General features: G+C 45.0%; 1 protein-coding gene across 1 annotated transcript in view; it reads left to right on the forward strand.

The window, feature by feature from the left end:
* The first annotated feature begins 3,553 nt into the window (after positions 1 to 3,553).
* The window catches only part of fgf11a (fibroblast growth factor 11a), a 70,721-nt gene continuing 49,779 nt past the window's right edge, over positions 3,554 to 24,495 (forward strand). The window contains exon 1 of the mRNA XM_070929568.1: positions 3,554 to 3,746. Within this exon, the coding sequence (XP_070785669.1) occupies positions 3,554 to 3,746 (193 nt within the window). The remainder of the gene's footprint in view (positions 3,747 to 24,495) is intronic.

Here is a 24,495-nt window from a genome sequence, read left to right on the forward strand (position 1 = left end):
ATCGGGAAAGATGGAAGAATCGTAGTATTGTGCTACTGTCCAATGATCTGTGATGATTGGATGGATGGACGGGAGATATAAGGTATATGCTTTTGGCTTGTTGTGATTAGTAGTGTAGTTTGACCGTATCAGTAAAGAAATGTCAGCACTCACAGAAGATTAGATTGCAGGCTAAATGATGCTGGTATTGGCTCAAGCCCCCTGTAGTGTTTTTACTTGTTTTTATTTTTTAGTTTTGGCCTTAATTTAGCCAGGATGGTCTCTTGAGATTGAAATTGTATTCTTTTGTGAGAGTGCTGGAGAGTCTTGGCCAAAATGGCAGCACAATTACAGTGTGTTACATGAACCAACACCAAGCTAACATCCGTGAAAAGAAGTGTGCGTATCGTTGATCGTGAGTGACGCTGATTCGTCTTTGCTATCTAGAGAGACATATTTGGTACCAAAACATGCCTTACATTGACCTCACCTCTTACTTACTACTAGTAAGTCTTCCGAACGTTGACTATTGATTGGTCCCCAAGGATTAATTAAGCTGTGTAACTGATTAGCAATGAAGATTTACACAAATTAAGTTTGACAGAACTTACTCAAGGCTGCTGGCCTTTTTCAGACATTTCACGGTTTCATTGAGTTTGCAGTTGTCCTCATGTGACCTAAGCCTGAACTCATCGCTGCATATAACTCCACTTAAAGGATACATTCAGTTTTTTTTATATCTGTATTAAAGTCTACAGCCTCGCTAGCTGGTCTTTGATGCTGTACTTGGGCAGTGCGGTGTTGCGAGCAAATGCTAATGTCAGCATGCTAAGGTGCTGATGTCAAACTGATATCATGCTTCTCATGCTAAACATCTTTAGCGTGTTAGCATTTCACCATTTGCTAATTAGCGCTAAACACTAAGTACAGCTGAGGCATATGGGAATGCATGGGCATGTCTAAAAAGAAGTCCCAACGGGGCCAGAAAGACAAACACACAGGTGATTAGACAGTATTGAAATCACATTTAGTCATCCCTTTCTGGAGTCAAAATAATATCACGGAGCATAAATGTATTTTTTTATATTAGGAAAACCTTTTCATCAATGTAGACTAGCGGCTCTTCTGCCGAGTACATGAACAACGCGGAGGTGTCATCGTGAAACCAAAACGTAAAAGGTTTGAGAACACAGGATATGTGATTTACAGAGCGGACATGTATGTTGTAGCAGACAGAAAGTGAATTCTAAAATGATTACCCAAACTGTACCTACCACGCTTGCTGTAGTTGCACAGTTTTGGCTTGTTTACGTCCTGTCTGATCTGACTGCTGTTTCTTGCTCTGTTGGATGTGACTGTGTACTGTATGTGCAGTATATGTGATAGCGTGTGTGTGTGTGTGTGTGTGGCTGACTGATGCATTTACAGAAGAATGGATGATGTGACGGCACTGACGCAAGGTCCCGACTGACTCAGACTGTGTCACGCCATCTATACGTCCTTGTCATAGCTGAGAGCACAGCGCTGACAACCTCGCTTAGTTTGTCTCTTTAAGCCAAACACCTCATCAGAGGTGGTGGGGTGGGACGGAAGAGTAGGAGGGTGGAGTGGGGCCACCCAAACTCTGACCCGGCCTGGCTCGGCCCGGCCTGGTACGGTACAGGAGAAGTGATGGAAAGAATAGGGGAGACAGGGGAGGAAGGGACTTTGAATCGCAGACATGGAAGGAGGGTTTAGAGTGACAGAGGGGGAGGAGAAAAGGGAGGGAGAAAGAGGAGCAAAGGGGAGGGTTTAGGGAAATAGATTTGAGAGAGAGAGAGAAGAGGAAAGAGTGAGCGAGGGAGGGAGTGTGTGTGTGAGAGAGAGAGAGAGAGAGAGAGAGACAGAGAGCATGTGAAGCATGCTGCCAGCGCTCTCTCTGTAATGCACTGTGAACAGGGACAAGCAAGAGAGCGAGTCACACACACACACACACACACACACACATTCACATATGTACATGCTGCCTCTGTCACACACCCTCACACCCGTACACCTTCACACTGTGCCGCTCCCACACACACACACACACACACACACATATACACACTTCCTCACACGTGTGCGCTGAGGCTGAGAGGTGCCTTGTTCTGGATACACACACTTTTCCCCTGTCTCTCTCTCACACACACACACACACACACATGGACACTGTGCAGCTGGACTCAACAGAACCAGACCGGACTACTGTCACCCACCAGTGGAGACTCTTGCATGAGCGGCGGCAATACAGCATCTACCGTAAGGCACGGCTCTCTGCCAGCACCCCCCCCCTCCCCCTCCCCTATTCCCCTTCACCTCATCTCCCTCCCTCCCTCTCTGTCTCCCTCCATTCATTCATCCCTCGTTCTCCCAGCTGCGAGGCGGCATGCGTGGCTGAAGGACACAGCGCTGTGCTTTGCTGTGGTGTAGCGCGCAGCCGAGAGAGTTGGAGAGCCCGATTCGACTGGGGGGGGGATAGATAGACTCGCTGCGCTCCCTCCCTCCCTCCCTCCCTCCCTGCTCTTTATTTCTGTGTCCCTGTCTGTCTCTCTATCCCCGCGCTCTCTCGTTCATGAATGTCACCTCTGTCTCTGGGAAATGCTGGATTTATCAAGCCTCTGTCTTTCCCCCTTCTTCTCTCAGGGTGTGGGTGAACGGCAAGGGTGATGCCAGGAGAGCCTGAAAGACAGCGAGGAAACAAGCCGCCCTCCGTCCAAGCAGTATCCCTCCATCCTCGCCTCAGCTTGCGGAGCTGATACCTCAGGTCAGACGGTCCCGACTTGTACTTCTACTTCTCTTGCTCTGTCATTGCTTCGGAGGGAGACATTTCACAGGTGAGGGACAGAACAAAAAGGAGCTGCAGTGTGTCCCGACAGAGTCATTTTTGGGAGAGTTGATATTCAGACGTTTTTTTTTTTTTTTCGTCCCACTGAGTCGGTTCAGGCTTCTGATCTGCAGGACTGAGTGGGTTAAGAGGACTAAATGTGATTTTTGTTTGGGTCTGGTTTCATCATGCGGCGAATGGTTCTGTTGCTGGACCCTTTCGGACAGGATTGAGTGAAACTTCACGGGAGCTCCAGGAGGGAGGGGAAGGGTATACTCTGGGACTGGGACAGAGGCACTGGGAGACATCGGCTACAGTGCGTTGGTTTTTGGGTGGAAAACAACATGACTTGTCCCAACAGAGGACCAGTGACGTATCAAGGCTCCTGAACCTCACAAACAACCAGCAGGACATTTAAAGGCTATCGCTCATCAATCCAAACCTCAACGAGCACCAATTCTCAGATTTGGGTGGGCCTTTTTTAGGGATCCACCCTTCTTTCCTCCACCTCCTCCTCTTCTTCCCTTCCTCTCCCTCTTTTTCTGCCTTTCTCGCCATCGCTTCGGTCCGTCCTCAGAAGCTTCCTCCTCCGCTCTGCACCCCTCCCTCAGCGGTGCTCCGTCGCCCTGGGTGAGCGGGCAGGGGGGTGGCCCACGGTACCCCCCGACACCTGGGCGCCACCGAGCCGCCAGAGGCTGGTGAGGCGGCGGCAGGGTCAGCGCTGGGAAGATGGCCGCTCTCGCCAGCTCCCTCATTCGCCAGCGCAGGGAGGTCAAGGACCCCCAGGCAAACCGGCAGATCGCAAGCAAGCGCAAGCCCTGCCCAAAGAGCAACAAGTCACTCTGCCAGAAGCAAATCCTCATATTAATATCGAAGGTTCGACTATGTGGCAGTCGAGGGAGAAAAATGGAAAAAAGACCAGGTGAGTTCCTGGCCTTCCTATTAAAATCCCACCTTTTCCAGTTTCTTCCTTCCTACATCTTCATTTCTGCCTGTACTGGATAACTGGATTTTGATAGGTGGCTTGCCAGACTCCAGATTAATCCTCAACTGTAATTTCCAGTTCAGGACTTAATCTGAATCTGGGAAACATCCCAGCCCGTCTTCCTGGTAGCTGTACACAACATGTCCCGTATTTGTGGTTGTACGGGAAAATGGACAGAGCAAATTCCAGCTTAACACGCACAGATTTGTACCACTGACCAGAGGCTTGACTTATCTTGTGTTGTGACTGCAGTGATGACTATGTTGAGGTCCATGTCAACGCATCCGCACACACACACACACACACACACACACACGCGCGCGCTGGTAATCTGCAAGCACACAACAAACTTGGCTCGTACATGCGGTGATTTACTGTGATATAAAAATGTCAAGAGGCGCCTCATTTGCAATTCTGGGGGCCATTACTCCTGCCTGCGCTCCCCTCAAGGCAAGTGAAACACAGTGTGGCCTAATCTGTCTTGTGTGTTTCCATGTTAAATGTAATTGCAAAATTATTCAGTGACACTAAATAAGACGGTGACACTTGATTTGTGTGATGAGTGTGTGTCTGTGCTGCATATGGCGACGGTTTCTGACATTACGAGCCAAAGATGAATTGAATTTCGAGAATAATTCGTCCGTAGTGTTGAAACTGTATCTTAGTGATTGTAAAATGTCGATGCCTTAAAATAATATGGTTCTTCAGGGGTTCTGTGGTCTTGGTGAAACCTTTTGGATCTGTTTGGAAATACATTTCTACATTTAGAGAGGAGAGGGAGAATTCAAGACACTAACTGTCCACTAACTAAATGTACTTTATGACAGAACACTGGTAGTCATATATAGTCGTATTAGTGTTATAGTTTCATCATTAATCTTTTATTAAAAGCTCTGTCAAGAGGTCAGTCAGTGTGGCTTTTTTTGGCCTCTTCTTTCATAATAATTAATTATTAATAGTAATTCTAGCTTTTAAATATTTATCTTTTTATCTCTTTTAAGAAGTCATATTTGCCTTTTTTTTTCTTATTTGGTTTTTGCTTTTCACATTTTAAGTAATTTTTTCAAGGCATATTGTCTTTTTTTTCTGCTTGTTAAGAAGTTATATCCTATTTATTGTCCCGTTTTAGGGGTCTTACTTTGTCTGTTTTTTGGATGTCATATTGGATTTTTTTCAGTCTAGTCCTCTGTCTCCCTTTTAATTTCTAAGTTAAGCACTCAACAGTATGTGTGTGTGTATCTTCGTGTGTGTGTGTGTGTGTGTGTGTGTGTTCCCTGAATGAGCTTGTCCTCACCTCACCAGTCTGCATGTGTGTGTGTGTGTGTGTTCTGTGATATTTATTACCTCGGTGTGCCAAGTTCATCATGATAATTACGTGGGGAACCTCTTACGTGGGAAGCAGCATCTGCCATAGAGGCGGCCGCTCTCTATATTGTAATTACGGTTGTAAAGTATGTTGGACAGGTCGTGGCAGTGCCAGCTCTTTGGGAAAATACCACGCGTGCATCATGCCCATTGTTTGAAGCCATTTCCACCCTAATGGCTTCAGTGTGTCTCACACTCGTATGGATTTATTATGGTAATCATGGGGACGAGGTACAGAGACTGTGGATACAGACACATCACCAGCTCCACCATTCCAAGTTGTGATATGCAGGGCTCTGTGTTTAGTACGGTGTGTGTGCGTCTACATCACTCTCTCAAGGAGTCTTTACATGTGTGCGTTCAGCATATGGAGGACTGCTGAACCCTGACCATGAGTGTGTGTGTGTGTGTGTGTGTGTGTGTGCTAGCTGGTGTTTGTGAGTGCGTATACTCATCATATGTGAGTTTCTGCCTCCTTCTCCGAGCTTCAGCCCCGAGGCCCCAGTTGACCCCTGGCCAGGAATAAACGACTAGAATGTTCCTGAGCCATAGCCTCCACCACCTCCTCCTCCTCTTCTTCCTCCTCCTGGCAGGACTTCAGAGCAGGCTGCTTACAGCTTGCCTTCACTTTGCCTCCAACTGGCTTCCATTGTTTTTTTACTGGCATCACTTGGCTGCTATTGGCTTATTCTGCATCCTGTGGCTTATAGTCTCTTGCATTGTCTTTCGGTTGGTTCCCATTGTTTTCTGATGGCTTCTGTTGTCACATTGGCTTCCTCTGGCTCTGGTTACCTTCTCTTTGGCTCTGTTGACTTCTGTCAAGCGCAGAATCTCTATTTTCATTTCTCATATGCACACAGTTGAAAATAAAAACAGGGACGATGAGATCCTAGGAGCTACCAGAGGCTTACCAGTTTTCACTGTGGACAGGAGATAACAGTGTGACATATTACAGCATCAGCACTTGTACAGACTGTAGTTGCCGGGAAGGCAGAGAAGCGCTCAGCTGCACCAAAGCAACATGATCACCCTCAGGTTGCAGGTTACACCAAGTGTAAAGAGTAAAGTTTCACCATAAAACCAACAAGCAACTTTCTGGGTCGGTGGTGTAACATGAAACAAGTTCCATTTGTTAAATTGTTATTTATTAGTTTTATTGTTTTTTCGTTGTGTTTTGTTCACCTACAACATCTACCGCAGGTTAAACCAGCCTCTGCATATCAGAGTTTTCCTTTAAAATCATAACCAGGAGCAGGTAAAGGTGGGCTAATCATGTCACATGCTGACGTCATGTACCAATGCTTCTGTCCTTGTTTGCTGTAATGCTACTCTTACACCTGGTAAATAGCAGTGGCAGCTCCGACCTGTTTCGACGGAATACAACGGTTTCGCATGTTCTGACTTCATCTGCAAGGCTGATTAGGAATGACTTAAAGACCGGGCATGTTTCCATCCAGCTGTGCATTTTCACAAAAGAAAACAAAAAATTACACAGAAATATTGCAAAAAAGAGAGGATGTAATACTAATGCCCTTTGACTTTGCTGTACTTGCTTTTGCTTTTTTGGTGTAGAAAACGCACCCCAGTCATGCTGCAATTCACTTTTAGACACCTCCTCCAAAATTATCTTAGGTGAAAAGCAACAATATGTCAGAGTCACTGGGGCTCAATTAATTATGTAATCTTGTCACGTCATCTTGAATAAATTTGACAAAGGTAGAAATATGCTAAACACTTTTTTCCCCCACCTTAATAAGAGTTAAAACCTTGAGACTAAACCTGCGTCAGCACGCATGACGTCCTGCCCTAGTGGTCGCCCTATGTGTGTCCAGTGTGTTGTGACACTTTCCAAAGATAATCTGATGCTGCCTTAAATATGCAGTGTTTCTGTGTGTGTGTGTGTGTGTGTGTGTGTGTGTGTGTGTGTGTGTGTGTGCGTCACCGCATTGTGACCTGATAGTTCAGGTTCCTTTTGTACTGTTAAAGGCCATTTGAGGCTACTGGAGGAGAGGAGGAGTTGTACTTAAGAACGAGTATGTGGGTAGTGTGTGTGTGTGTGTGTGTGTGTCCTCAAACATTCGCTACCTACCTGCTTCTAATTGACAGATGAGTGGGGGGGGGGACGTGTGTTTGTGTGTCCCGGCCTGACCCACATACCTTCCCCCCCCTTTACCTCCTTACACTGTCATCCCGCATCTCTCCCCACTCTGTCACCCCCTCACCTCTACACACACACACACACACACACACACACACCCTCTAACCCTCACCTAACCCATACTAATGATGCCCGAGCACTACAGCCCACTCAGCTTATAACAAGGTCAGCTTGCCCTGCACAAGCACACTCACACACTCCCAAGCAAACTAGCCTTAGCAGACACACACACACACACACTTTCAAGTGCACACATACACTAGTACATATATCAATAATTACAAACACACACACTTGCATAAATACAAACATAAAAACACACCCACGCACACAAACAAATGATGACATTTCATGATAATTTAGGTAGGGAGTGTGGGAGAGAGATCATTTCGCCCTGGCTTTGCGTGTGTGTATGTATTTGTGTGTGTGTGTGTGTGTGTGTGTGTGTGTGTGTGGGGCTGATATGATCTAATGAGGATGTTAAGCCGCCTATTGGATATCAAAGCGAAACCAAAATAGCTTGTGTTGTCCTCTGACTGCCTGCTGGAGCTGCTGTGGAAGCCCTCCTCTCTTCTGTTAACAGGATAGAATAACACTCATAGTTGTTACTGCAGCACAGGGGCCAAGTGTTCATCCAGCTACTGCAAATTGGTTTGTGTGAGAATGTGTGTGTGTGTGTGTGTGTGTGTGTGTGTGTGTGTGTGTGTGCGTGGGGGGGGGGGGGTGGAATTATGTGCACGTTTGTGTCGGAGACAAACAACTAATGACAGTGTGTCAGTAGTCAGCACACGCCACCTCCAACCAGGCTTTGTTCGTCTGTGTGAGGCTGTGAGAGTGTGTGTGTGTGTGTGTGTGTGTGTGAGAGTGTGAGGCTCATTGTTGTGCCGTGATTCATCAGGCCACACCAGCTCCCTCTCATTAACACACACTGATTTATCAATAATGTGCGGCAGCGTTTGGAGAGCACACATTGACTGGGGCGATTTACTGCCTCGTCGACCGGACACTCCGGACGGGCTACACCGCGGAGGACTATATTTCTCCCTCTCTCTCTTTCTCTTCCTGTTTGACTCTCTCTCTCCCTCTTTATCAGCTTTCTCCCCCTCTGCCTTTCTTCCTCTCAATCCTTCCTCGAACTGGCTTTCTCCTTTTCTCCCTCTATCTCATCTCCCTTTCTCCCTCTTCTCCTACAGCCCCCCCCCCCCCACCCCCCCATTCCACACCACTCACTTATCTTCTCAAGGACATCTGGCTTTCTTATAACTGTCTCTCTCTCCCTCAGCGTCTGCCTGTCTCTCTTCACTCGCGGTATTTTCCCCCACTGTGTCTAATCATCTTGTCTGTGGGCCCGTCAGTTAGTCACTGGAAGCTACAGTGGCAGATAGGCTGGAGGTATTATGCCGCCACGTTACGTAACCCTGGTTCTATTGTTAATGGATCAGGAGTGAGCGTGATGCACGTCTAATGTATGGAAGTCTTATCATTCAGTTCTGGAGTTTGTTTGTTTACTATTGTCCTGCTTTCCCTCTTGGTGTGCGTACGAAGCGCCGCTTCATGTTCATGTGGAGGGATCGAGGGCGTAGGTTTAGTTAAGGAGACACAATGAAGTCTGTGTGAATGTTATTTATATGCCTTTAAATCAATTGAACAAATAACACATGACGATGAAATTGGTTATTGCGATAAATGATCTGGTAATTTCGGTCGGCCATCTTGCAGTTTGAGCAGTTCCGTCCTGTTATAAACAGTAGTGAGCTTGTTTCAATGTTACTGAAGTAGTGTTTTACATGTTGGGGATGAAACTGAGCTCTGCAGCACAACAGAAAAAACAAACTTTTCCTTATTGCTTTCCATTTTAGTAGATTTGCACAAAGTAATGCAGCCTTTCTGTTTTTTATCAACATTTCTTAGTGGCGCTGCAGTCTTGTCGATGTCAGTGGACAAAACTGATCGGGGTCCTGTGTTTCCGTTCAGTATGAGCACCCACGTTGAGAACGGTTCATTGGTCTGTACAGTGGGATTATAGAAGTCATACATCTGTGGCTCTGCGAAAAGTAACAACTCACAAGATAAATAAAAAACGCACTGTGTCTGCACAGCATAAGACTTCACGCGGTGCCAAAATGTTTATTTTTAAACTTCAGGGCAAAAAAGGGGGCTGAAGTGGCCCACACTGGCATGATGAGAACCCTGGTGAAACATTTAAAAACATCCTAAATACATGTGTAAAACAAAAACAATAGAGTGGGAAAGAAATCCATTAAAGTGAACTGTTTGTACTATCAAATGAAGACTGACACTCTCCTCTATCCATTCATATACAGATATTCTTCAGTCATTTTACTGTATACCACAGGCCTGTAGATAAAAGCAGGAAAACGTTCAAAGAGTTAAGAGACGCTCCCTCCTTTGAAACAGTGCAGTGAAGATGCAGAAATGAACAGCTGTACAGTAAAACACAGCAAATTAACCTGCTGCAAGCCAGTGGGCATTTCAGATCGCTTCATTACAGCGATGCTCATGAGCGGATTTATACAATATTCTCACCGTGGCGGTCCACCAGACTTCACATAAAGATGTCTCCCATTTTTATCACGTCACACCTCTGCTCTGCTCCCTCTCCGACCCTGCGCTGCCCCCACACTGTCAAGTGTTCCGAAGCGTCCACAGATAACAAACAGGCAGGCATAGATTTGATCACGTAAGACCTTTTCAGAAGGTTTTTTTTTTTGTGGACAAAATGGAGACAGTTTCAGCTGGCATCCCGATTGAAATCATCTTTTATCACATGTGGTACCAAGAACTGCTTTAATATGTTGAATTGTGCAAGCTCTCACATCCTTTGCTCATTAGCTACAGACAGCCGACCGTCCCCCATCAATCACCAGGGAGAAATATTGCCACGTGCTTTACACCGTGCATTACCAGCAGCCGACGGCCTCTGTTGTTTTGTAACAGGTTCCGCCCTCTGTCTCTGCCAGAGCGGCAGATGTTGTGTATGAAATGGTGCCCGGAATAAATGATTTGGAGATGCTAACATTTGGCCTGTGTTGATGATCAATGTGGGCTTTCAGCGCCGCCCCTCCCAACCAATTGATTTATGGAGCCGACCACCATTTGTTTTTGCTGCAGAGTGGTTTTTTTTTTTTGGACGGGCATCAATCATCATTATCAGACAAAATAGAATATTTCTGGTGCATTTTGCCTAAGTGTGTGTCTCTGTGTGTGTTTTCTGCATGGGCTAAAAGTTTGCTCGTGTGTGTGTGTTCCTCAAAATACGTGTCTGGACTGTGTGTGTGAGAGTGTTGGTGAGGACATGGTGGGTTTATGCAGGTTGCGGTGCCCTGGTAGGAATGAGGCGAGCAGCTCGGACTCATCACGGCGCATTCTTGGCACGGCACGGCACAGCACGGCACAGCATGGCACTGAGAACACAAAAGTGTAACGAGAGCGGGGCAATGATGTGGAAGGGGCTTTAAGATCTGGGAACTTTGTTCTTCAAATGACCTCCAGCTGGGATTGTACCACATGCACACACACACACACACACACACACACACACACACCTACAGTGAAGCATGTCTGTTTGCATGCTAATGTGCTTGCATTCATCTACACCGGCGCAACAACATCTTATTTTGCATCAGACAATTTCCACTCCGCTGGGATCCACCGTCTTGAGAGCCCACGTAACAAATGACCGGCGAGCGTCGAGTCAGCATCTTGTGTGCCCCCCCCACCACCACCACCACCACCACAACCTTGCTTTTCTCAATGTCAAAAAAACCCACGGAAACTGCACAGTGACCCTTTAATCAATGCCTGTAGTTAAATCGAAATATTAACATGCTGAGGACAGTAAAGCCAGCATTAGCATTTTATATGCAATCAATTTGCCGCATGGTTTACGCGCAGCGCAGAGCGGGACGTGTGTCACGCGTGAGATGCCGGTCGGGGGACACACACACACACACATAAACAAGACACACAATTGTGGGAAAACAGACAGCATGAAAAAAAAACTCCTGACTAAATCATGAACAAGACATAGAGCCACGCAAAGACACAACAGCACTGAACGAACACACACACACACACACACACACACACACACACACACACACACACACACACACACACACACATGTCCTGGTCATGCATGGAGAGTCTGATCTCTCTCTCATCTCAACCACAGTCCCTGACCGAAGTGACACTGTCTCAAAGAAAACTCATTAAATCATATGTCATTTTTATCCACCGCTCTGTGTGTGTGTGTGTGTGTGTGTGTGTGTGTGTGTGTGTGTGTGTGTGTGTGTGTGTGTGTGTGTGCGTGTGTGTTTACCTCTCACGCACACATCACCTCAAACACTTCGAGCCTGCTGTCGAGTGATGGCGAAAATAAACCGGCCTTCAGGGAAAAGCCTGTGTGTGCATGCTTTCCTGCTTGCGTCTGTATCTGATTACGTGTTAATTTACTTTGATCACAGAGACTGTGGCACCCAAGGGGGGGGGGGGGGGGGGGGGTTGGATTTACTGACAGGTGCTGCGGACCACCAGATCAGCACACAGCAGCGCGGCCCCCCGAAAAGGTAACCTAAAAATGAATTTGAAATGTCATTAAATAAATATCACTTTACTTCTCAATCCTCTCGCCTTCAGTTTGTAAAGTAATTGAAGATCATTAGCTTCTGGCAGCTGTAAAACTGGATGGTTTGTTAGTTTTAATGAGTCTAAACCTGCCAGACTGGTTTAGTGGATCACTGAAAAACACATAATGCATTTTCTTTACTGAGCAATTGAGCATGATTGGCTATGATTGAGCTAATAGTGTGTTTGCTTTCAAAAATGTTAAACCCTCAACGGTCATACTTTAAAGGGCTGTTTCGCCCAAACTACAAGGAAACAGTTTCTTACTAAAAGAACTTTCCCCAGTGAGATCAGTGGATTATCCAGAGTAATAGGGTTGTAAGAGTAAGAGTGTTGTTTCTGAGCCAATCTTAATGGCTAGACATGTCCAAAAAAATGTTCTTAAGTGGGTGAACTGCCCCTTTAAATGTCAATAGTTGTCCTCATGTGTTAGATAAATATCCGTTCAGAAACTAACTTTCTACAAGTGGCACAGATGATTTAAGTATCAATCCTTTCAACACATATTTGGCAATTTGACCAAAATGAATCCGTCATGGATGGAGAGAAAAAAAAAGTATTTTGCAGGAATATATCCCTCTTTTTCTGGGATTCCTGGAATTTCTTGACAAGGAGTTTCACTTTGAAAACCGAGCTGTGAGTAATTCATTCTAAAGTGATGTTCATCGCATGCATACAGAATCGGTTGGTCTCCTGTTTTTCAGCACATCCTCTTAACAGTTACAGGTCAAAGTGGTTATGCCGTATGGATGCATATAGTGCTGATCCTTTTATAGTGCTGATCTGGAGCACTGGAATGGAATGAAGTCCATTCCGGGATCCCACAGGTATTTATATATGTCCCAGCCAATGGGACCAGATTTTGGTGAGCATTCCTGGGGAAACACCCAGATGTTAATTCCAGTTTTTAACCATAATCACAGTGTGCTGCTTTTACTTTTCTTACCCTTTGATGGATCTTTTTTTACTTGTCTTTTTTTTTTGTTTGCCTTTGTCATCACATTTTGCCCGTCTTTCTGTCTTCCGTCCGCTTGTCCCACTCTCCCTCTTACATACACATGAGCACTTAAACATGCATGCTGCATTTAGTTACTTGCATTTGCAAGCGCTGTTACCAAGTCGGTACATGAATAACACTGAATAATGGAACTTGCGTGTGTCTGTAGACAGACAGCAGAGGCGAGTGTTTTCAGCCATATAGAGATAATTCATGATGTTACTGTATAGACTTTCACATAATGCACATGCACGCAATCTGTATACAAATGCAAACTGCATTGTTTGGGAGAAAAATGCGGCAAATCACACAGACAGGCATGCAGTTTACATTTGCAGTTGCACACTTGTTCACACTGACTGTAACACACACACACACACACACACACACACACACAGATGATAAAAGGGGACACGGTGCATGCAGAGCTATGATCTTTACTGTATCAACCCCCCCCCAGGCATGGCGTGCGTTCTCAAAAGCACATGTGTAGAAGTGGACTCGGGACCCACAGCACATACATGTGTTCTTTGTGTAAGGATTTGGCATCTGTTCGCTCCCTTTGAAAAATATACAACATACAAGTCAGATACACACAGTGTGTGTACATGTGCGCGTGGGGCGCCTTGCTGATGGCAGCACCCTGTCTACCTGTGTGTTGTTTCCTTGTGGTACACAAGCACAGGTGCGTGACGCGCCCTTCACTTTAATGTGCTATCAATCTGTACAGCTGGAGAGAAGCCACACGCAAACACACACACACACACACACACACACACACACACAGAGCTACAAACATTTGTACAGTACATGTACGCTAGAAATGTGAGATTTTGCGTGCAGATGAGAGGAGACCTGCCTCCTCTGAAACTGGGGCTTTACCTCTGCCATTAAATTATCCATCATGCAACTCTGCAGAGAGGGAGGGCCAGAAAGATGGAGACAGACAGAGACAGAAAGCACTCTTAGCCATTCATTAAGTCTAGCATTAAGTCTTATATAATATCATGAAAAAATAACTCGAGTAGCATCAAGATGAACTTTTATTATTGTCATTGTAAAGATATTAAGTTACCGAGGACCTTCTGACCGAAGACCTTCTCCTTAAGATTTCAGTCCCAGTTAGTTGTAGGACAATTGTGATTACTGGTTGTAGCTGCATTTTAATAATACAGCAACACAATTCTGTTGGAAATGAGGCGTGACAATGTGAAATGAAATACAGACTTGTAGCAGACCAACCTCCCTGCAAAATATGACATGATGATGACACTTAGATAACATTCATTTGAATGTCGCGCCCTGAAACAATTTTCCTGACATTTCTTTTTGGTTTATAATACCATAAAGAAGACTAAAGAAGACAGTAAACAGTGTAGTTCGATAAGACACCAGCTGTGCATGCACTGGCTGTTGCGTCCACACATGCATTGTTTTCTGTCAATCTCTGGCGCATGGATATACAATTGAATCCTGCCAGTGTAGTAATATATACAGAGGAATATATAAGATGAAAGTCCTGTAGGTTGGCTGGGAGTCACTTAAAACAACTTTCATCCATTTATGTCAAATTATGAAGCTCACGGTTTCATGCTGGATGTGTGAATCGCACCAGGCAGCTAAAGGGCAGAGGAGAGACAGAGGGGAGGGGAGTGCCGCTTGGAATCTTTGCAAGATGAGACGTTGTAAGCCCCTTAAGGCCGTTGGGCCATGAAGGACAGCCATTCACATGTATTTATCATCATTATTTTTAAACCATTTCAGCTTTATTAGACGTTTTGAAGTGGTAAGTGACGGGATGGAGCGGCGGTCGGGATGCTGACATTCACAAAGGTCACAAGACAGATTCAAACCCATGATGCTGTCTACCATGATGACTCATATCTACAGAACATCTCTCGATCTCCCCCGTAATTCACGTTCCATGCAGCGATGGATATATTAACATATGCATTCATGTTCAGTGCGTTTTGTGTAATCCATTTTAGGACATGCAGAGATGGAGGGCAGAAGCATTAAATCCTTCTAATGAAACCAGATGATATCACTTATTCAACACTTATTCAGTTTCTATCACAGATTCATGTCACACTCTCAAATCAAGGCCCATTTCAATGTGTCTTGTTGCAGAAGATCTGATTCTAACCTTAGGACACTGCTTACATCAGGCTTTAAATGTACTCAATATGTAATACAGAATATTTGAGTGAAACCCAATCCCATAAACCATCATCTTATATAGGAACATCACAGGATTAGTTGAATGTATTACATATATTACGTATTTTTCGATGTCAAAAGTGTCCATTCTGTAAATTAATGAATTTATGTTGAAGGTGGCACACAGATCCTTGCTGGAATACGGAAGTGCACAGATAATGATGAGATGTAGAGCTACTCAGTTGCTGAAATTGAATGTGACAGAGAACAAGCTGGATTCAGAGAGCCGAGTCACAATTAGACAGGCCCATCACAGATTCATACACGCTACTGTAAAGTGTTTGATTTGTGCGGCTCTCTTGTACGTCCACGACTCGGCTCATGATCCTCCTGTGAGCTGCCTGCCCCGGGCGCCGACTGAAATCCCCGAGCTGAACTCCTCTACCCTGTTCGCTTCCAGCATGACGGACTCTGCCAAAGCCTCAGCTGTTCGCTCCCTGAGCACACGGACTTTGTGGCAGGACGCCATCTTAGCACTGACAGACAGAGGGAGAGGAAGACGGATCTAATGAATCTATTTGCTTGTGTCCATCGGTCTGTGTGCGACTGAAAATGAGGACGTTTGCGAATCAAAACAATGCAGACTGGTGTGTTTCAGGCAGACCAAATCGCCCAAGATGTTTGACGCACTCTAATGTATCTCGCGTAAATGAGTACGTAGTTTCCGCTTGCGCAGAGGACGTCAGTTGAGGAGGCGGCCCCTCATCATTGCGGTACAGGACGCGTTCGCGCGCACACACTGCTAAAAGAATGCCAAATGTGCCCCGGACCACCTCCGAATATGGTCTGATCGATCGGATCTCAATGCGTCTTGGGTGCGTTCACACCTGTACTTAGAGCTTAGCTTAGATTGGATCACCTGTTAATGCCAGGTGTGATCAGGGCCTTTGCGTTACTACTGTAACCACCATAAACAGTATAAAGTGCGCTGCTATAAGATACAGTTTTGATTCAAGTGAATGTGAATGCCTTTATGTTTATTACACACTATCGGCAAAGCAGCAGCTCATTTCCATTTAGCCCTTTGAGACATAAAGATTTACATAAAAAACACTTCCACAGTAGCCCATTTACACAAATATGTCTTCACTAATTTCTTAGTTACAAGAGAAATAATTGATTTTATTGAAAGAAGTGTGTGTGCATGTAAATAATAAATAAATAATTCAAGAAATGCGTGTAGTGAAGTGAAGCACCTACTCACATCGCTGTGACTAAAAGGGAATTGGAAGATGGTGCGATTAGAGCAGACAAGGAAAGACTGACGTCTGACCTCTAGCTAGTTGTAACCAAGAGAAAGGAGGAGGAGGAGGAGGATGGAGAGATAAAGAGAGGCTATCTATAAATGATGTTACATCATGCTGGATAGTGTTTTTAATCATCTCACGTTACGGTAATGAGAAGGTTGATGGCAAGATTTTTCGAGCACCACTTCGCTGAGCATGAATTGGACAGTTCGGAGTATTTCAGCGGCCCGTTGAAAGTCTATTTCGGTTGCAGCTTGCCATGTCTGGATTTTGCAGGTGTCTCTTTTACAAAGTGGGGGCCTGTGGAGGGTATTGACTTTTTGTCAGCTCCCGTTGAAACTAGAGAGTTTTGGAGGGTTTTAACTTTAAACATCTGCGATATCAGGACATCTCTATCGGAGTTTTGGAAGCTTCAGAGCATGCCCGGCAACAGAGTGTGTATTCTTATCAAAACTGTCCCGAGAATGTTTGGTCCCAGTGTTTATATGTCTATTTGTACATATTGCGCTATTGTACACATAACCTGTCGAAGGGGATGGTGTGCCATTTGCATTATTTCACTGAAAATGACCATGGCCATGGGTGCATACCACTGCTGAAAGGCTGCTGGGATTATTCAGAAATCGAGTGCAAGAGCACAAGTCTAACCCTAACCCAGGAAAATAGAAAAAGGAAATGACTGTCAGTGTTTTTGATGTCATAATGTTTTGAACTAATTGCACAATTTGATCGGAAAAAAAAGGCTGTGGGCACTGCTACAGCTCTGCAGGGGCTGATGAGTCGGATGGATAGAAAAGACAGGAAGGTAGGAAGGTAAGAAGTTAAAGGGGGTAAGGAAGGAGGGAGCACACAGATATATCTATGAGTGCCAGAGAGAGACGGACAGATAGGGAAGAGGAAGCAAGAACTAAAAGCAGCTCTAAAATGGCGAGTAAGAGATGGCGTGATAGGAGGATAAAGAGGAGAGGAGGTAGGTGGGCGGAAGCTAGGAGGGAGGTAAGAGGGTCAGGAGCAGTGGAGAGAGATGGACTGATAGAGGGAGAACGAAGGAGGGAGAAAGATAATTGAAAAAAATACTAGGGAAAAGTAAAGAACGACGGAGGGAAGGAGGGAAGAGATAGGCCTGGGAAAGATGGAGCTACCAACGGTTCTCAATTATATCAAGTAAGGGGGGGCGAGGCGGGGCAGAGAGGGAGTCAAAAGAAAAAATGAGAGGCTGAAGTCAATTCATTTTTCTCATAGGAGCCTTCATCAGATAATTTAGACTGAAAAATGCCAGCAATTCAATGTGTGTGTGTGTGTGTGTGTGTGTGTGTGTGTGTGTGTGTCTGTGTGTGTGTGTGTGTGTGTGTGTGTGTGTGTGTGTGTGTGTGTGTCTGTGTGTGTGTGTGTGTGTGTGTGTGTGTGTGTAATGAAGATTTCAGTGACACGTATATAAGTTATGTATATGGAGTGTGTGAGAACGGTTTTATGTAAATATGTACATACTGTGGGTGAGCGTTGGTGTGTGTGTGTGTGTGTGTGTGTGTGTGTGTGTGTGTGTAGCCAAGCAGAGATTGGAGTCTGGGGGCAGTGCCGGCGCTTTAGAAGAAGATAAGCAGACATAATTAAGAGGCCATTAATAAATTTGTTAATGAGCACTCCATGTAACAGAGAGAGAGAGAGGGGAGGGGGGGGGGGGGGGGGGGGGGGGGTCATGTGAAGCGGAGAGGGGGAGGCACAGTCAGCTCCTGCGCGTCTCTCGTATTCCATATCAGGCGTATCTGCCGGCGGAGATAAGTTATCATTATGAGATATGTCCTGCCTGTGACACGTACACACTGTCATCTCCGCACCATTTGCATAAAGAGGGCTTTTAGCGATGCCCTTGTACCCTCAATGACAGTATCTCTGCATTAGTCAAAGCACGCACACACACCTCCGCGCACTCACACACACACACACACACACACACGCATTATGTATTAATCGATGAACATATAGTCGGGTTTTTAATGAACGGATGAACTTTATCACAAGAAGTTGAAAACACTGAATGCAAAATTTCATCTAAATATAAACCTGATTGTTAATCGTCAACTTTCCACTGACACATAATGGAAATACGTTTTTATTATTAAAAACATTCTTCTGCGATTGCATAAAACCAAATGTATTCCAAATCACATACTTATATAGTCTAATGGTTATTTTATTGTAAATATTGTATAGTTTGAGGTCATAGGTGTTGAGTTGAATCTATTATTAAGGGTTTTTGAAGACTTTGTTTAACTACCAGCGGCTTTATTGCTGGGCTCCACTGGCACATTCACATTTGGAAACCAAAGCTCTTATTATCCGGGCAGATTTTGGATAGAAAGTAGGACACCGGACGGAACTTTTAAGGTATCCAGGAAATGAAACTAATGCAAAAGACTGCAGTTGGATAATACAGTAACTCAAGCTGCAGGCCGATCAGGGGCGTGTTTTAATTGGTTGGTATCGGCTGAAATAAAGCTGATCAAAAACGTATCTTTGCACTCTGCTGTGTTTTGTCCGTCTCAGCTTGCCAGCGTTACACCTCAGCTCTCCTTCACGACAGCCGCACTCTAGCCGCTCGCATCGGGTCAATTTCAGGAGTCGCATTCTCCAGTTAAACTTCCATTCATATCAATTATTCAAGATCATCAACTTCATATTTTTGAACCACCAATCAAGTAGCCTGTGAAAAATAAGAGTCTGAGTCAGATTTAGTAGCTACAGCTTTTATTTCAATAACGTCAATCAACATTTAAGTCAATATAAGTATTGCTTCAGACTCATTATCGAGAGATGCCCAACACTGTGGGACTCTGTTAGGGACATCCCTATTAATAACATTTCAGGCGACAATGACAGCTGGGAAATAAAGTAAAAAAAAAGAGAATGAAAATATTAAGTTAACTGTGGATGGGGAAAAAAACGATCCTTAGTGTAATTTCTGAAAACAATTCGGAGCTGAAATATTCACAGGGGCAAGTTAAAAGTCAAACTCTACTCTTTTCATTCCCATTTGGTTGTCCCCCCAGCTAGAATTAGTATGACTAATAGGCTTATAGAGTGCATATGGACTTGGGAGGGGGGGGGGGAGTGTTTCTATCTTACAGATCGCTGTTCTTACAAAAAAGTGAAGACTGTTCACCAGTGCCCGCGAGCTGCATCTTAATAAGCTGTGTCACAGGAAAAGAAGCCACCTTAAAGTATACTCTATCACACAGCAGTGAGAGCTGGGCGTAACTTATACATATAGAGTACTCCTCCGCCTACCACATGTCAAGGTAAAGTGAACACTCAAGCCTTAGACACAGCAGCTTCAAATATTAACCAGCAGACACACACACACACACACACACACACACCCTGAGGGTTGTGTTGAGTTATGTGAGGCTTTCAACGGAAGTATAAATGTTAGATTCTTGTCAGTCAGGGAGCTGGGGAGTGCTTATGTCAGAGAAGGATGTGACATAGGAAGTTCAAGCATGTGTGCGCGGATCGCAGTTTACATTCGAGCGCGTGTGAAGTTCAGTAAGTGAAGCACTGGGGCCGGGGGGGGGTTTGCGTGCAGTGAGTCACCCGGGGGAAACACTGACTTGACTGGCGGTGAAGAAGAAACGAGAGGCGAGTTTACCGCTCTGAATTTATTCTCTTCCTCCGCGGAGAGAGATTGATCCGGACTGTGGACTTGTGGCACGTGCACCGATGAAGTGGAACTCGTGCTGCTTCATACTCTGCTACTCATACGGCAGCTGCCTTAAATCCTAATGTTTTAAAATGAACACTACCATCAGTGTTTGTGGACGAAAATGCATGGAAAGCTTTCAGAGGCGGACATATATGACTGAAAGCCTGCTGCGGAAGTGGATTCAACGGTTTTGTGCGGTCGCTGGCATTTAAAAGGGATTGGCATTCAATTTAAGAATACTCCCAGGTTTTACTTATAGCCTTGGACACTCGAGCAACCACTCTCTGGAAGCCTGCAGCTGCAGCGCCCGTACTGTAATCTGTAATGTCAACATGATGTACAGCCTGGAGGTTGTCCACTGACAGTGACTTTGTGGACTCACACAATGTTTGTCCGAATTTATACATCCAAACAGGCTATTTGCTGTGGTATTGTAATCGATCCAAAAGCAGAAGTACTTTTCGTCGCCTGCAGAGCACTGCCAGAGTCCAGTGCCAGACGGAGTCGAATGAATAAATATACAGCACATTGATAATGCTAGATGTATCTTGGCAACCTACCCTAAGAGTTCCTCATGTATCTATTGGTCAGAATAGTCTTTATAGCAGTTAATAATGGTTGTAGAATAATTAGACGATTGCTTTGAGAATAGGCTTGTTCTGTGTGCCAACCCGTGTGTGGTAACTTACAGCATAACTTTAGCCGAAGAAGGACCCCCCCCTTGCCTTGTTTATGCTTTAACAAATGAAGATTTAAGTCCACATGCTGTACAGTTACATCATTCAGTAATCACCATGCTGTCACAAGGCAGTTGCTGAGATCTCACACTATAGCGCCACTGCGAGAAACACGGGCGGTAATAATTCTACTGTTCTGCTCTGTTTTCTCGACCAAATGAGTTTGGCTAACCTGGTTTGCTTCCTACATGTTTGATGGCCTGACTGCTCGTGTTTCGTGCCCCATCACACTCCTAGGTTTTGGTAGAAAAGAACATATGTGTGGAGAGGTTTCCCCTTCACTTCAATACAATTTGAGCTCTTATTGGTGCATGAAGCGGCCATTAAAGGAAATCAAGGCTCCTCCGTCTCGTGTTCAAAATGTAGCCATGTCTGTTGATGAATGTTTGCTGTATTAGCACAATGGCTAGTTAGCCAGATGACAGCTATGCTCAGGTTAATGCACCTGTTTCTGCTCAAGCTACAATAGTGTTGAGTTGTACTAGAAACTAGAGACTAATCAACTTATCACTTTCACTAATCAACAGTATTATGATTATTTAACCTTCTTGAGTGTGCATCAAGGTCTGCACCACCTTCACGGTGCACTAGGTTACTAGGTGATTTTTGACGTAACTGCAAAGCATTTATTCCCCTTCAACTCTTAAGCGTTTAATATCCTTTCCATTTCCACATTTCTCAGCCTCTCTGCTCTCAATCCTCCTGCAGCCTAAAGGGGCTTTGACTTAACTGTAATTACAAAAACCCTTCTCCCACACCCGCTGCAATTAGATCGACAAAATGGCTGAGGATTCCCTCCACCTCCACCACCACCACCGTCCGTCGCCTGCTCGCCTCACCTTCCCTCCAATTAAACCAAAGAGAGAAAGTGAGAGAGAGAGCTAAGCGACATGGGAAAGCTGATCAACTTATTGAAAACCTGCTTCTCCGCCCCTCCCCCCTCTTCTCTTTCCCTTTCTAGAAGCCATATGCACTGAGTAAATCCCGCGTGACCTTAGAAGGACGCAATTAGTGTTTTGCCTCCCTGTTGCATGACAGTAATGACCGGCCTGACGATGGTCATTATGGCTTTACATGTCGGTGTGGGTCTGTGAGTTGGTTGCCAGATCCTCTGCATACTCTTCCTTAAACAGCAATTGAGTCAGCCACTAAAGAATCTCTGGCTCCTGAGGATTTTGGAACATGATCTTAAGTAAGCTCCAGTTAAGCCACCCTGTTGGGCAGCATCTGCTCTTCTGAAGTGTCCCTGAGTGTCCTTCAGAAAGGTCTCTCTCTGTATGTGACCTTAACCTCTGACTTCCCTGTAGAGAGGTGGACTCAAATAAGTATCACGTCATTATTGTTGACAGTCGTTTTTTTATGATTGTTAATGCGGTTTGTAGTTGTTAAGAGTGTATTTTATTTTGTCGAAAGACCACTTTTGCACCTCTGAACCAGCTTTTAGCATTTTCCTTTATCTGACTTGGTGTGAATCATTGTCTAGAAGTTGCGTCTGTGAGATTTGTCTGGTCGTAGGTGAAATGCTTTTCAGCTTTTACCAAATAGTCAATGCCAAATCATCACTACTCCCTCAAAAAGGCCGCGCTCAAGACACGGAGGAAGGCCAGAGCAGGCGTGAAAAGACCTCGGTGAGTTGAAAGATCACACTTGATTCCATCTTTCATAACATTGCCGGAGGTCAGTTGTTGAACACTTTAATTATAATTTGCAGGTGTTCTTTTTGGGCCAAATACCAGGTGTGATTTGGCAAATGTCTCTCTATCAATCAAGCAGTTTTTGCAATTACTGAAACTTTCTGTAAATCCACCAAAGCAGCAGGAACCAAGATTATTACCACATATGGCAATTGGTGAAGCCTTAAGGTCGCGGCGGCCATGCTTCAACTGAAAGTCTTTTAGGTCGGCCACAAGGCGGGCAAATACTTCGTCTTGACCAAAAGACTTGAAATCCTGCTCTCTGCAAAGCAAAACAAGTTGGCTTGGGTCAACAGTCGATCGATTATGTGGCAATTTATCCCCAAGTGTCATGTCCATGGTTTCTTTTTGCTAGGGCCTGGGGGGTTTCGTCACTCCAAGTGAATCCTGGTACAGAAGAGGGTGATTCCTGGAGTGTGTTTATACTGATATATGAGAAGGAAGTTGAGCTGAAAGCAAAAGCTAGTTAGTTAGAATGTGCAACAATCCGACCTCTTTTGCGATCGCAGTATTTGCTAGATATTAAAATGATTTTCATATATTTAGATTCAGTGAGAAATTTGTACAGTAAAATGTCACAAAAAGAGTTTTGATTTATGCCTCTGAGTCCTGTCAGACATGTGCATTGGTCTGTGTCTTACTGCCTCAGCCAACGGGCTCAGACATTCTGTAGAGCAGTGTTCATCACAGAAGCAATGAAGTGTGTGCATGCGCGAATGGTTTTTATTTATTTATTTTGTTTTTACGTACGTGTGTGTGTGTGTGGTTTTGGGGGGAGGATTTGATTCACATGTAACAAAGAAGAACTGTTTTTCAGTATTTTCAGTAAAATATGTACGTGCAGTGTAGCGATGTGTGCTCACGACAGAATTTAATTTGCTATGAGGCTAAATATTGTCCTTCACCTGGACATCCATAAATCACCCACACAAGTGTTTTGGGTCTTCAGTAGATTTGATCACTTCCATCCTCTTCGATAGCGCAACACCCCTAAACCCAATTCCACCTCTGTGTACTGAGTTTTATCACCGGGTTTTGTACCCTTGCAGGCAACCCTGCTGCAGCGTAATGGAGATACACAACAGCAATAAATAGACGGACAAGCCGAACCGCCGCCGACAGAAAAGGAAGAAGGGAGGTCCTAAAGGGACGGCTGGGAGAAGAAAAAAAACGAGAGATGAACAGATGGACAGATGTTGGAGGAGATCACCGGGCTGGCTGGAGATGATGGGGTTGTCCGGATGGGTTTTAACAGGAGGCCCGTCTCTGTGCGCATAAAAGGAATTATCCCCATCCAGTTCAATGAAGCTGCTTGTATAATTACAGTGCAGTTTACTGGCTGGAGGGAAATTGAATCCCTCAGAACCAGGGCGCGAACGGTGGGAGAAAGAGAAGGAGGTAGATAAGCAGGTGAACAAAGCGGAAATTATAAAGGGAGGAAGAGCAGGAAAGAGAGCGTACTGTAGCCTCACTTTTTCTATTATCTCGGTGCAGCAAATTAAACTCACAGGCACAGGAGCGACTGTGCAAATCCTATGTGTGTGTGTGTGTGTGTGTGTGTGTGTTTTCTCTTGTTTGCTGTGATTAACTGCGGCAGGTTTAAAAAATGAAACCCACTGCTCTGCGAGGATAACCCCGCCTCGCTAAGGTTCAATTTCAGCTGACAAATGAACTGCGCGAACAAACGGCCGGTGACAATTTGACTTCTCCGCCCACCCCTGGGTGTCATTTCGGGACATTTCTGGCCGGCCGTTTGTTGTCGAGCCCGCCGCTGTTTGGTGTCACCAATCAAAGAGCGATTGTGCTGGATGGGGAACAGCTGCTTCAATGAGATCAGGAAATAATTAGGAGTAACATTTTGTGAACTGCGTGGCATTTCGGGTGATTGCAGAGCTGCCAACAAGAATGTAGTGGAATGAGG

Source organism: Enoplosus armatus, chromosome 23 (assembly GCF_043641665.1).
Source record: "Enoplosus armatus isolate fEnoArm2 chromosome 23, fEnoArm2.hap1, whole genome shotgun sequence".
Lineage (NCBI taxonomy): Eukaryota > Metazoa > Chordata > Actinopteri > Centrarchiformes > Enoplosidae > Enoplosus > Enoplosus armatus.